Source organism: Balaenoptera acutorostrata, chromosome 3, assembly GCF_949987535.1.
Source record: "Balaenoptera acutorostrata chromosome 3, mBalAcu1.1, whole genome shotgun sequence".
In the NCBI taxonomy this organism is placed as follows: domain Eukaryota; kingdom Metazoa; phylum Chordata; class Mammalia; order Artiodactyla; family Balaenopteridae; genus Balaenoptera; species Balaenoptera acutorostrata.
This window is the reverse complement of record NC_080066.1, coordinates 63,745,794-63,760,974: the sequence shown is the minus strand read 5'-3', so window position 1 is coordinate 63,760,974 and position 15,181 is coordinate 63,745,794. Positions and strand designations below refer to the sequence as shown.

Here is a 15,181-nt window from a genome sequence, read left to right as displayed (position 1 = left end):
TCAGATCTCACCTCCCTCTCTGATCCCCCAGCAAGCCACGGAGGAAGAGTTCCAGTTCTTGCGCTGCCAGGGCTGCCGGGCAGAAGCCAAGTGCCCCAAGCTGCTGCCTTGTCTGCACACGCTGTGTTCAGGATGCCTGGAGGAGCCAGGCATGCAGTGCCCCATCTGCCAGGCTCCCTGGCCCCCAGGCCCTGATGCGCAGGCCTTGGACAACGTCTTCTTCGAAAGCTTGCAGCGGCGCCTGTCGGTGTACCGGCAAATCGTGGACGCGCAGGCACTGTGCACCCGCTGCAAAGAGCCGGCCGACTACTGGTGCTTTGAGTGCGAGCAGCTCCTCTGCGCCAAGTGCATCGAGGCGCACCAGTGGTTCCTCAAGCACGAGGCCCGGCCACTGGCGGAACTCCGCAGCCAGTCGGCGCGGGACTTTCTGGATGGCACGCGCAAGTCCAACAACATCTTCTGTTCCAACCCTAACCACCGCAACCCTACGCTGACCAGGTGAGCAGGCCTGCCCAGGGTGGGATGAAGCATCTAAGAGCGAGGTAGAAGGTGCGGGGAACAGAGATCCAAAGTCTCATAGCCGGGAACGTGGGTCAAGGAGCTTCTAACGTCTTGCAACTCAAAATAAGGTCCACAGACCAGCAGCATCAATAGCGATGACCACAGTTTATGCTGTCCCGTGCGAATGGATGGATAGCAATAGTTTACAATTTCCCCTTATAAGAAATAATGCTGCAGAATCATCTTTTCACCCATATCCAGTCATTTCTTCAGGATAAATTTTTAGAAATGCCATTTCTAGGTGAAGGGTTATGAAAGTTTTACATTTCGATACATGTGGCCAAACTGCCCTTTAGAAAGTCTTATAGTGGAATTTTCCAGAAGCACTGCCATGGAGTCTCAGTATAGCTGGATTCTAGAATGAGATGTGGGTAGTTAGTTTCTGTCTGAAAAGTCAAAACCGGAACACGGCACTTCCTGTGAGTGTCTGTATGAGAAAAAAAAAAAAGTCGTGTCCAATATTAATGATTTTTACTAAACAGCACAGGATTTTAATTCAGGATTTTTTGGATACATAATACATTTATATGGTGCAAAAAATTACAAAGAAAATTTATAGAGAGGACAAAGTCTCCATTCCACTCTGTCCCCCATCTGCCTAATACCCACCACTTCTCCCTCCCCCATCCACGTTTAACCATGGTTACCAGTTTTGAATGTTTCCAGAGTTTGTGAGTATACACACAGGTAGGAGTATATAGCCTTATAGGTCTTATTTTTCCTCCTTTAAGCAAAAAGGTAGCATACCTATGTGAACTTTTAATACTCCCCCCCACAATAGATAGCTTGTATAAGATTCTTGGGGATCTGCTTGCAAAGTGAAAGTATTCTTTGCCCATTGGGGGCACACTCAGACAGAGCTCCATTCCTGCTAAACTGACTGTGGCTTGCTTACTTCCTGCTTGGAGATTTACCACCTGTACTACCAGATTCCTCCACAGCTGATACTATTATTGGAATTTGGATTTCTTTGTTTATTGTTAAGGTTGAGGTCCAGTGGCTTTTCATATGTTTGTTGGCCATTGAGCTTCTGCATTTGTGAATTGCCTCCTGAGGTCCTTTGCTTCTTTGTTTGTTTACTTTTAGGAATTAGTCTTTAATTGTAAGAGCTTGTTATAGTGCAGATATTTTTCCTGTGTTGACCTTTGTCATTCATTCAATATGAGGTGTTGTGTTTAAGTTTTTAGTTCTATGTAGTCCAATCCACCAGTCTCTTCCTTTATGGTATCTGGCTTTGATCATCCTAGGAAAGATTTTTCCCACGCCAATGTTGAAAATATTTACTTATACTCTATTTTAAATAATTTGTTTTTATAGTTAAATTTTTCATTCCCATGGAATTTATTTTTGTGCGTGGTATAAGGTAAGAACCCTTGCTTTGCATTTCTCTCCAAATGGAAAGCCAGTTCTCTCAACAACTTTTATTGAATAATTCACTCTTTTTGTTTGTTTTTTACCATTTTTTAAAATCGAAGTATAGTTGATGTACAATATTCTATGTTACAGGTGTACAATATAGTGATTCACAATTTTTAAAGGTTATACTTCATTTATAGTTATTATAAAATATTGGCTATATTCCCCATGTTGTACAATATATCCTTGTAGCTTATGAATAATCCACTCTTGCTTTGATCTGAAATGCCCTTTAAATCTTGTACTAAATGTCCATGTAGTCATGAATATGTTTGTAAATCTCTGTTTTGCACCAAACTATTCTTATGCTAATCCTTACTACTGTAAGGAGTTCTGTAGCTTTATATTTGATAGGGTGAATTCCCATTCTTCTTCAAAAATAATTTTGCTTTCATAATTTGTACAGTTGCTTTTGCTCTTACAATTCATGCAGTTTCAGAACTTACATATTCATTGAGATTTTGACTGAGATGGCATTAAATCTTGGAAGAATTGGCCTCATCTCTGGTTATATCTTTGCGTTTTATAGTTTTATTCACAAACATCTTGAACTTTTAAATTATAGTGAAATTTCTAATATGTAATAATATTATGAATGGAATCTTTTTCCATTATAATTTCTAACTGGTTATCATTAACATTCACTAATGCTATTAATTTATGTATATTTATATTACATCTAGCCATCTTATTGGGCTCTTTTATTCTTGTAAGTTTTTCAGTTGATTTTTTGGATTTTCTAGGTAAACAGTCATATCACCTACAAATAATAAAAACTATTTTCTTTCCAGTATTTATACATATTACCTCTTTGTAGCTTTGTTTCATTGGATTGGCCAGAACTGCCAGGACAGTATTGAATAATGTGAAGCAGTGGTTAGAAAAGGCAACTTTGTCTTGTACCTATCTTTCATGAGAAAGTTTCTTATGTTTTCTTGTTTAGTATGATGCTTATTATTGATTTCCTTAGGTGACTTTTAAAAATCACATTAAGAAAGTTGCCTCCCAGTTCTAGTTTTCTAAGAGTTTTGTTGTTGCTGTTATTTTGTTTTATTTTTAACTCAGGAATAGATGTTCTTTTGGACTCTGAAGATGTCCTTTCACCTTTTAATATGATGAATTATATCAATAGGTTTCTTTATGTTGAACCATTTTTTAATTCCTGGGAGGAAGAACTCTATTTGGTCATGATATACTATTATTTTAATTTCTAGCTAGATTCTACTTAGTACTGTTTTATTTAGGCTATTATCTATATTTATAAATGTGATCAAATTTTATGAATATGTATGATTTCCTTGTCAAGTTTTCTTATTCATTTGATAAGACAACTCTTTCAATGAGTTTGCAAACTTTTTTGAACATGATAATATATGTAAATTGCTTAGCATAGTGCCTGGCACATATTAAATACTCAATAAATGTTAAAATGCTACTCATAATTTCTCTGCTGTAGACTAGTTTAAAGAACATAGCAATTCAAGCTTATAGAAGTTTCTTGAAAAACTATCTGATACAGGTACCTTTTTTGAAGAGTAGGTTTTTTTCCTCTTTTTTTTGGATCTTGAATCAGATTTTTTGGAATGTTTTCTAGTTCATCCTGAGTTATCTTTTATAATTTAAAAATCTCCTCTATACCTGTAATTGTGTTCCCTTTCTTATTTCTAATGTTGTATATTTGTGATTACTTTAGTGATCTTTTCAAAGCACTGGCTTTTTGGTCTTTCCTTTTATTGCTTACTGATATTAATGTTTTCCTTTTTTCTAATTAATCATTTTGTTTTTAATCATCATTATTTTCTTTCTTCTACTTGTCTCTCATTATTCATCATCTAACTGAACATTTAATTCATTTGTTATCCTTATTGTTTAATACATTCTCCTGTGAGTATGACATTGGCTGCATCACATAACTTTGATGTAGTGTAATCATAGTCAATCATTTCTCAAATATCTATAATTTCAGTCTTTTCTCTTTTTAAACATTTTTTCTTTGATAGATGAGTTTGGGGGAGGGAGTTTTCTAAAATTTTCAAGTGGCTTGTGATGTTTGATTTAAATATTTGATGTTAATTTCTACAGTATGGTCACCTAGTATTTGAGTTATATCTGGGACTATACTGATGTTTTCTTTGGGGCCTTGGACCATATTCCGTGGACTAGCATATTCCTAGGATTTTTAAAAAATGTGTATTCTTTGTAGAGATATATCATATATATCTCTCCTCTTTCTATTCTGGTTTAAATTTTTAACAAACATATTAGAACATGTGTGTGTGTGTGTGTGTATCTCTCACCATCAAGAGTAGATTACAACTGTTGTTCCAGATAAGATAAAACTTTTAGCATACTTTTTCTTCTCCCCTCTTTCTCTTCCCACATTCAGATATAGTTGAAATAACATGAAATTTTAGTTCTAGATTATTACCAAATTTTATGTCTTTTCTATTCTAAGCATCCTTTTTTGACAGTTATTAAGTGTCATCATCACATTATAACCCACTTGTTATCTATAATCTTAGATTTTAATTAGTTTCATTGCTCACAATAATTTTTTCTATAACATATCTTCCTCTTTCTTCAATTATTTAATGTTATTAATTTCCCATTTGGCTGGAATACTTCAAGTAATTTTTTTTTGGTTGTTTTTCAGAGTTTACTTTCTGGTATCTTGATTGTCTTAACTTGCATGTCCTTCATTTGCTGTCACATTTATTTTTTAATTTATTTTTTATTTTTATTTTTGGCCATGCCACGCAGCTTGTGGGATTTTAGTTCCCTGACTAGGGATCAAACCTGGACCCTCAGCAGTGAGAGCACGGAGTCCTAACCACTGGACCGCCAGGGAGTTCTCTGCTGTCACATTTAAAGGAAAGTTTAGCTAGGTGTAAAATTCTGAGGTCACAATCACAAATCTTTCATCTTGGAATATATACACATTGCTTCATAAATTTGTGGCCTCCAGTGCTGCAGATGAGAAATTTAATTATTATCTAATTATTTTTCCCCTGTGGGTAATCTGTTTTTGTTTGCGAAGGATTTTTATGTAATTTTTCTTTATTCTTGAAAATGATTGATCAAGCTATAGGTCTTTTCTTTTTTCAATAATCCTCTCTGACGTTGTTGAACTGAAAATTCAAATCTTTCTTCAGCTCAAAGAAATTGTCTTCTACTTTTCTATATATTGATTTCTGTTCATTTGCTTATTTTTTCTTTTTATAACTATTGTTTTTTTGTGTGTGTGGCTTTTTTTTAATTAACTTTTTATTGGAGTATAGTTGATTTACAATGTTGTGTTAGTTTCTGCTATACAGCAAAGTGAATCAGTTATACATATACATATATCCATTCTTTTTTAGATTCTTTTCCCATATAGGTCATTACAGAGTATTGAGTAGTGTTCCCTGTGCTATACAGGAGGTCCTTATTAGTTATCTATTTTATATATTGTACTGTGTATATGTCAATACCAATCTCCCAATTTATCCCTCCTCCCCCTTTCCCCCACAACCCTTAAGTTTGTGTTTTACATCTGTGACTATGTTTCTACTTTGTAAATAAGTTCATTTGTATCATTTTTTTTAGATTCCACATATAAGTGAGATCATATGATACTTATCTTTCTCTGCCTGACTTATTTCACTCAGTATGACAGTCTCTAGGTCCATCCATGGTGCTGCAACAATTGCAATCATGTTTTTTTAATTGCTGAACAAGGTCAGTGTTCTCAGGATGCTTTTTCTTGTCAGCCTGTTCTTGTTTTCTCAGTGTATATTCTTAAATCTCCCTGAAAAACAAACTTAGAATTTTTAGAAGGTTTATGTTTCCTATATTACCCTTTTTTTCAGTGTGAGCCAGGAATCAGTTTGGTCCCCATTTTGGCTGCTGATTCTCTTTGTAGGTCCTGTGGTTCTGTGTTGTCTGCTCACATGTACATGTGGACATCTAGACTGCACAGTCTTAGTAGCTGATAGGGGCTGGCAGCAATTGTATAAACCACAGATTACATCTCCTACCCTGCAGTGAGGATGGGGCCTCTCCCAGAGCCCCAGATGGTGGTAGCTTACAGAGTGCTTCACCTCTAGGGTGGGGAGTGGATTTCTCCACAGTGGGCAAGGTACAAGGGGCAAGGAGGTCCAGCCAGCAAGAGAACAGGATTCTTTTCCCTTGAGCATGGTAGATGGCTTCAAAAACCTGACAGTATTGCTTAAAAATCGTACACACACAGTCACAATTCACAGTTGTTTCACAATCTACCAGTGGTTACTAGGAAAACTCAACTTGTTTCTTCTGCACAAAACCTCAGTGTCATAAATAACCCACAACTTCCTGCAGGTTACAAGTCAATAATAAACCATTCCATCCTTTGACATTGAGCTGACTTAGGGCTCACACTGGGAGCGGCATCAGAAGTGGCTTTAAACTTTCAAACTCAGCCTGGGAGTGTCCTCCCTGGGGCCATTGGCATTTGATCACCATGCCTGTGGAGTCCATTCTTTCAGCCCACATTCCTGCTATGTAGCAAGCCCCCTGCTAGGTGCTAGGGTATAAGTACAAACAGATACAGCCCTGGCCCTCTGAGGTCACAGTCTGCTGGAGGAACCAGATCTGCAGTTAACAATCAAGGCTGCAAAGTGCTTCAAGGAAGCCTGCTCACCATTGTCACTCTGTGCTGATAGTCGCCCTTAGGACAGTGTGATAAGACACAGTCCGCTCCCTCATATTTTCCCTTGCCAGACGGCTGACATCCCGTGTGTGCTCAGTTATTTAAGGGCAGAAGGAAGAAGGAAGGCAGGCACCAGGCATGTGATCTCAGAAAAGACCACCTGCCCAGCCTGGATTGGCTGGGGATGGCAGCTTCCAAGGGGGTGTCACACTTAGCCTGGCCTGTAAGGAAGCAGAGAGGGGAGGGAGCATGTGCAAAGGCAGAGGCACCAGCAAGTCTGCTGCATTTCAGGAACTGCAAGTAAAGGCTGTGCTGGAGGGCAGGGTCTGGAAGGGTGAGCTAGGGTCAAACATGGGAGAGTTGGAGGAGTTTGGACTCTATCCTACAATTTCCGGGACAAAGGAATGTTCTCAGTTTGCTCCATTTTCCTGCAGTTTACTCTTGTACCAGCGAGTATCCTGTAGAACACAGTGTGAATGGACCTTTGGGGATTCTGTTGGAAACCCACTGGTGGTATTAAGGCAGAGAGTGGGATAATGTTCAGATCCTCTTCTGCACTCTGGTACTTTGATTGAAGTGGGCAAGTTTAGGAGCAAGGAGACCAGGATTTTTTTTCTTTGGCTGCATGCTTATTTACATTTTACCCTATTCCATAAAGAATTTGAGATTTACCACCTTACTGTTGGATATATATGACCCAAGCGGAACTGAAGCAAAGAATCTGGACCTGGGGAAAGGGAGCTGCATTAGGAGGCTGAGCCATGGTGCAGGTGGGGGTGAGGCCTGCAAGAATGCAGAGGTGGCAGCATGGGGAGAAGGCCAGAGTCTCACACGGCCATGGCCTGCCTGACCTGGAGGTCAAGGTGGCTGCCAGCCTTTTCATCACATGTGCTGGGAGTGCCTTGCAGCCAAGGGTAATGGAGGTTTAGGACTGTCGATGAGACCCATGTTGGGGTGTCAGATCCCAAAGCTTGGCTGGATGGGGTAGGGGAATTAATCCAGGACCATCAAAACTTGTAGCGGGAAGAGCTTTAGTTACAGTTGAGTGGGGAAAATGAAAGACCTATTATTCAAGTTTGAGACGTATGATGAGATCATAAACTGGGAAAAGAGCTCCCAAGACCAGAAGTTGGAGTGATTGGCAACAGGTGGAGAGAGGCATCCTGGGCAGCCCAGGGGAGGGTTCAGGGCAGAGGTGGACGTCACGCAGTGGTGGCAGGAACCAGAGTGCAGGGTACAGACTTAAAATCAGCCTTGAGTGACGCTCCCCGATCCCTTGGTACCTGGGCAGCGCCTTTCAATAGGAAACTGAAACCTTTTCCAATATGGTCAGAGAATGGGCTCTTCTGGTTGGATTTAACCTCTTCTTAACACAATAAAGCACTTTCCTGTCTTTTGAGATGTTTTTTCCTGTGCTGTTACCTTAATTCCCTCCAGACCCTCCTATAAGATTATTGAGGAAGAGAGAATTGTTGCAAGAGGCCCAGACATTAATGGGAGCTCATCCCCAAATAGGAGATCTTATCCGAGCTAGGGCCAGGACAGGATGCAGGATTTCCTGACTGCAGACTCTGCAGAGTCTGTCCTGGTGCTGCCAGCCTCCACATACAGGTAGTTTTCAACTAACAACGCGGCCGAGTTGCAAAAAAAGGATTCTACAAGTTGCTTGTTTCGAGCTCAGAGTGTATCTTCCCTTACAATTAGCTTCTTCAAAGGAAGCATGCTATTTAAGCAATGTTAAATTTAATTTTCCTTGACTTTGATGAAAGAAAAAGATACTAAAGTAAAATTAGACTTGCTAAACTTCAAAGAAATATTTCTTCATCCTAAAATATTTCCTAAAAGACCTCTCTAAGATTAAGCAAAAAAATTACTAAGGCATCAAGAGGCTGGAGTCATTATAGTTTGTTTTTAATGAAATGCATCCATTTTAGACAGTAACAAAGTCTTTGCCATGAAAGATCAGGATGGTCCACTCCCATGTTTGTAGTCTTGGTTCCATGTCACAATGGCTGTAATTCACAGCACTGGTCCTTTCACTTTTAACACCACTTTTCATGGATTCTTTGTTTTGATTCAGCTCTTGGTTGGACGGATGTTGTCAATCAGCAGTTTTTCTCAAGAAGGACTTCTGTGTTCTGAATTCCTAGAGTGTCTTGGTGTTGAGAATGTCTATCAGTTGCTTTTACGCTTGCATGACATCTTGGCTGGGTGTAATATACCTGGTCACGGTCTTTCCTTTAGAGCTTTGTAGACTTTGCTGCATTATCTTCCAGCATCAAACGTCCACCAGGAGAGGCCTGAGGCCAAATTTATTTGCGTTTTCTGTCTCGATGCCTAAAGATATTTTTCATTCCTTAAGTTTATCAATTTAACCAAGCTGTCTTGGTGTGGAGCATATTGTATCAAATTATTCTGAAACCCGGCTTGCTCCTTTAGTTTAAAAATTCTGTTTATTTCAATGAAATTTTCTAACATAACCCCTCCTCCTCTTTCTTCCAATTCCTTTCCTTCTCATTTTCCTCTTGCTCTATTACCATTAGTATTACAGTTTTTAATTCATGATTTTATTTTTTTTCTGATTAGTAATCTTAAGAGTATTACCACAGTTTGGGGGAAACTTAAATATTTAGTGAGTATTGAATGAGTAACAAAGATCAGAACCACAGTATACACTCAGAGCTACATAAAATCATTTTATACCTGTTTTAATAAAAGTACTTCTGGAGGATATCAAAATTGTTTGTGTCACGTAAGGAGTTACTGCTTGTTTCTGATGTCACCAGATTCTATTAACATTTAATGATTAACTTTATAGTCATTGAATTTTGTAACAAATGCCTGCTTTGGCATATTTTTTTAAAAATAAATTTATTTACTTAATTATTTTATTTTTGGCTGTGTTGGGTCTTCGTTGCAGTGCGCGGGCTTCTCATTGCGGTGGCTTCTCTTGTGGAGCACGGGCTCTAGGCGCGCGGGCTTTAGTAGTTGCGGCACGCGGACTCACTAGTTGTGGCTCACGGGCTCTAGAGCACAGGCTCAGTAGTTGTGGCGCATGGGCTTAGTTGCTCCACGACGTGTGGGATCTTCCTGGACCAAGGATCGAACCCGTGTCCCCTGCATTGGCAGGCGGATTCTCAGCCACTGAGCCACCAGGGAAGCCCGCTTTGGCGTGTTTTACAGTTTAGATTTGTTCTGCCGAAGCTGTTAGAGTTGGGGAGGTATTTTGAGATAGGTACAACTAAATAGAAGAGCTGCCTGTTTATACCATATGTTATTTAATACAGTATTAAATTATTGTTACCTTAATATCCAATAGCATTTTTCTTATTCATGGCTTTAGTTAATTGATTGTTTGAGCTATTTCCATCTCTTTTGCCGTTTTATTTATTGAAATTAGGTTGGATTTAAGTGAAATAGCTTAATCAGATTAATAAGTAATCACTGTACTTATCTATGTGATAAACTTTGCCTTGTCCTCTTGCAACATTTACTGGCATGTAAATCCAAATTGTGTTCATGTTCACTAATATCCAATACTATATAATTATAGTGCATTATTATAAAACTCAGTGAATTTGCCCAAGTGATCTTTGTTCAAAAATTGAATCTCCTTCATTAACATATTACTTATGTGTTACCTAAGATATTTCTTGCACTTGATACTATTCTGACTGTATTTCCAAGGGGCATCATTGCAGTCACCTCAGTGTATGGTGATAATCACTTTTTTTTTTTTTTTTTTGGCTGCTCCACGCGGCTTGTGGGATCTCAGTTCCCTGACTAGGGATCAAACCAGGGCCCTTGGCAGTGAAAGCACGGAGTCCTAACCACTGGAACGCCAGGGAATTCCCAGATGATCACATTTTAGAAATACCATGTGGTGGCACTGGGAAAGGTTGATTGGAGAGACCAGAGGCAAGGAGGCCTATTAGGGGACAGTGCTAAAGGAGATAAGCCATAATTGGGGCAAGAACAAAGGCAGTATCAATGGGAACTGATGTGACAGATTTAGGAACCAGAATTCTACCTTAATCGTCTCTACATTCTAGCCCCATACCTGTACATAGCTGGTACTCAGTAATTTTTTTTAAGTAAATGAAGGTAGACCTTAACAAGACTTAATAATGAGTTATTGTTGAAGCAGTCGAAGAGGGGAGGAATCTGGAATTCCCCTTGATCTTTGGCTTGAGTGGCCTTTGAACAGTAGTGCCATTCACTGCCATAGAGAGGGCAGGAGAGGCAGGGCACCCATGCAGCAGTGCACCTGCTACCTACTGAATGAGTGACGTGGCCCAGCAGAACACTGTCCACCATGGATATGCCAGTCTTGAAAGCAGAGACCTACATAGAAAAGAGTGGGGAAGGGAAACTACAAACTTTCTCTTCCTCTTTCTTGGGTGTGGGACCAGCATTAAGACCATAGTGTGAAATAGACAAGGCTCCCTCCTCTCCTCTTTCTTTGCTGCTTCTCTTTTTTTTTTTTTTTAATTTATTTTATTTATTTACTTTTGGTTGCGTTGGGTCTTCGTTGCTGCTCGTGGGCTTTACTCTAGTTGCAGCGAGCGGGGTCTACTCTTCGTTGTGGTGCACAGGCTTCTCACTGTGGTGGCTTTTCTTGTTGAGGAGCACGGGCTCTAGGTGTGTGGGCTTCAGTAGCTGCGGTGCGTGGGCTCAGTAGTTGTGGCTCGTGGGCTCCAGAGCGCAGGCTCAGTAGTTGTGGTGCACGGACTTAGTTGCTCCGCGACATGTGGGATCTTCCCGGACCAGGGCTTGAACCCGTGTCCCCTGCATTGGCAGGCGGATTCTTAACCACTGCGCCACCAGGGAAGTCCCTCTTTGCTGCTTCTCTTAACTTCTGTTATCTTCCTCTCTGAGACGGCAGGTTTTCCAATCTCTGTCACCACCTTCTCAACTAATGAATAGTTGGAGGAGGGGAGGTCAACAGGAATAATGCTTTCACTCTCTTTGAGCATCCCAGTCTCTACAATTATGCATCTCCTCTCCTGGCTTCAGAAATCTTATTTCCTCAACTGTGTCACCCTGGAGATGGCAGAAAACCAGCCTCATTAAATGCATCCATACTACTGTGTAAATGACTGACGGATCCCTTTAATTACCCTCTAGCTAATTATTTGAATTTCCAAAGAAGGCTGCTCCTTTCCATACTCCACCAAAGTGCGAGCTCCCCTCAACCCTTGTTGAGATTGGGCGGTGAGGTGGAGAGTTTTTCCATCACCATTCAGGCAAGCCAGGGCCTGCCCTGGAGTTTTGCTCTGGGGCCATCTCTCCTCCACTAGTCCTGTTTTCATAGGAATTTTGCTTCCTGCATTCTGAGTTACCCTGTTTCCTAGGACAGCAGAAGTGCCATGCTGCTCTGGTCCTAGTGGGAAGTGTGGCTGGTCTAGGACGGCATGTCCCTACTGGGAAGGGAACAGCCCAGAGACCACACTCAGTGGTGATGTTTCCTTACTGCCTGAGGTTGAGAGGCTCACCCACCAGCAGCAGGGCTCTCCCCTTCCACATGTACACGTGTGGTTAATGCCCCCTCTTCTTTCACAGCTCCAGAATGTCCAACGTGTATCTGGCACTGTGCTGGTCACTTCACATACACCAGCCCCTCGTCTTTGTAACAGTCTATGAGAGAGCATCCTTATGCCCATTGTATAGATGGGGAAATTAAGACTCAGAGAGAGAAAGTAATTTACTCAAGGCCTCATAGCTAGGAATTGTGGAAGAGCTCAGATTCAGGCCTAGGTCGGGCCGCCTCCAGAACCCATACCCTGTCTGCTGTCACGTGGCCTCTGGGATGGCAGTTTAGACACAGGCAGCTTTTGGATGGGAAGACTGAGAACCCAGGAAACATGTTGGGGTTTCTATTAAGATATTAATCATGCAGTCAATTCACTGAACAGTCATAAAGGGATAAACAAAACAATATATCACAAGGCAGAAGAGAAAGAGCTTGTTGTAATTCCTAGAGGGGATGTTCTTTTACGGTTCCCCATTGCCTCCTATTTGAAGTCCAAACTCATTTGTTTAGAATTGATTACAGAAACTTTTGGAAAATCTCAGTAAGTAAAAAGGGGGAAGGAGGAAGAGAAAGAGGTAACTACTATCAATCTAGACTTTTTCCTTTCCTTCCTGCTGTCTCTATAATCATCTAAAACAGAATGAACAACACTTAGTGTTACAAAGTGTGCTTTTCTTATAATAGGAGGTCATGAATGTCTTTCCAAAAAATAGATAGTTTTGAATTTTCAGGCAGCTGCATATGTTGATAGTATGATTTCTTCCACTTCTTCAGTGGTTATAAGGTCTTTACCGTCATGAGAGTAAATAGTCAACTATTATGTCTCCATGGTGTTATTTTTCATATTTAACTCCGATTCATCAAAAATATGTCTTGGTGTAGTGTATGAAGCAAAGCTCGAACTTGATTTATTTCCCCCCCGTAGCCAGTTTTCATGATCTAATAGTTGAAAATCTTTTAATGTCCGTTAGTTTGGGATGCTTTGTTTATTATATAAAATATTACATTCTGATAGATGCCAGGGCCTCTTTCAGGACTATGTGGTCTGTTGTGCTGATCATTCTCCTGACTATTAGACTAGTATGTACACTTTTAATAATGGTAGTTCTATAATGTTGTCAGTGGCAGAGAAAATCCCCTTCCTTACACTGATTTTTCAAAAAATTTCTTAGCTATTTGATCTGTTTACTCCTTCATGTGAAATTTATTCTTTTTTCTTTTTTTCTTTTTTTTCATCATGTGAAATTTAGAATCAGTTGGTTGAGTTTTAAAATCTCATTCGTAATTTGGCTCAAATTGCTTTAAACCTTTATATTAACTTGAGGAAAATTAATATTATACTATTTAGTCTCTCCAGTCGGGACCTTGATACACTTTTCTGTTTTTAGACTTTCTCTCTTAGTGGGTTTTTGTCATTTACTCCATATAAGTTCTATGTATTTCTTACTAGGATTATGTCTAGGTATTTTTTTTTTTAGCATTTTTAAAATTGCTGTTGTGAATGAGAACATGGAAAAATTTTCCATATTTCTTTTCATTTGCTTTGCTGGGATAGAATTAAGCTGTTTTCTTCTCTTAATTCTGGTATAATCCAGCCACTTTGCTGAGCAACTTCTTATTGATTCCGTGGTGTTTTAGTTCATTCTTTCGAGTCTTCCAGAAGCAAATAAGTGCCCTTTTGCTTTCCAGAGCTACACCTCTCTGTCTGTGTTAAGTCTGGGTCCTTGTCATGGAGCTCCTTGTGGGTAGGTGCCCACCTCACCTCTGTCTCCCCCAAAAGTGCCAAGCACACAGTGGGTGCTCAGTAAGTGTCCTTTGAATGAGGGTGAAGGAACCCTAGGCCAAGGAAGTCATCCTTGGTCTTGGGTGGCAGGCCCAAAATGGGTCATTCTGATTCAGGGTTTGCACCTCAGTCTTACCAGAAAGTTGGGGGCTTTGGACCCCAGGGCGTCCGATGCAGGCCCCTCAACATAGACCTGAAAATTGTCTCCTTCCATCCAGAGGGGCAGGGGTGGCTGGTTTCCCTGGGGAGACCCCATTTGGGGCAGAAGGGGCTTAAGAAGAGGATCCAGCAGAGACTGTGGTCCCCCCAGCAAGTCTTGCTCTCCCTCCAGCCAGGCCACCCTAGGGGTCCCCTTCCCAGGCCTGGAGCACTCTTTCTAAGGAAGAGTCACTCACCTCGGTCTCAGCCCCTCTCCCATGGATCCAAAGCTAGGAAAATGACAACTGGTTCTAGTTCTCCCTTTATTTCTATAGCCTATCTAATTGCCCACATCTAGTAGAATTCTGTTCTTTAATTAAAAACATAGGTAATATCAATACATTCACAAGGTTCAAACATGAGAGCAACCTAAAAGGCATACAGTGAAATGCCTCACTCCACCTCTTCCCTGCCCCATCCTGTAAATACTTTTATTAATTTGTATCCTTCCAAGGTTTCTTTATTCAAATGCAATCAAATATGAATATATTCTTATTTTTCTCCATTCTTACACAAAAGGCAGCATCCTATAATGCACTTTGGGTTTTTTTTTGGCTGCGTTGGGTCTTTGTTGCTGCACGCGGGCTTTCTCTAGTTTCGGTGAGTGGGGGCTACTCTTCATTGTGGTGCATGGGCATCTCATTGCAGTGGCTTCTCTTGTTGCAGGGAATGGGCTCTAGGCACACAGGCTTCAGTAGTTGTGGTGTGTGGGCTCTAGGGCGCACGAGCTTTAGTAGTTGTGGCACACAGGCTCAGTAGTTGTGGCGCCCGGGCTTAGTTGCTCCACGGCATGTGGGATCTTCCCGGCCCAGGGATCGAACCCGTGTCCCCTGCATTGGCAGGCAGATTCTTAACCACTGCGCCACCAGGGGAGGTCCCCTATAATACACTTCTACGCCTTGATTTTTTTACTTAAAATGTACATTGTCATAATTGAACACATTATATGGTAGTCACTGTTCTAACCTTTTATATATATTAACTCATCGAATCCTCCTAATACTCCTATTATTATCCTTATTTT

The 15,181-nt window shown here is 40.6% G+C and overlaps 1 protein-coding gene across 13 annotated transcripts in view; it reads left to right on the top strand.

Moving 5' to 3' along the window:
* The window catches only part of PML (PML nuclear body scaffold), a 43,791-nt gene that overhangs the window by 1,891 nt on the left and 26,719 nt on the right, over positions 1–15,181 (top strand). For all 13 annotated transcript variants that reach the window (XR_009007638.1, XR_009007639.1, XM_007197730.3 and 10 more), the window contains exon 2: positions 32–498. Coding sequence is in view for 11 of the 13 variants with exons in the window: in XM_007197730.3 (XP_007197792.1) it covers positions 32–498 (467 nt within the window). In the remaining 2 variants the exon portion in view is untranslated. The remainder of the gene's footprint in view (positions 1–31; positions 499–15,181) is intronic.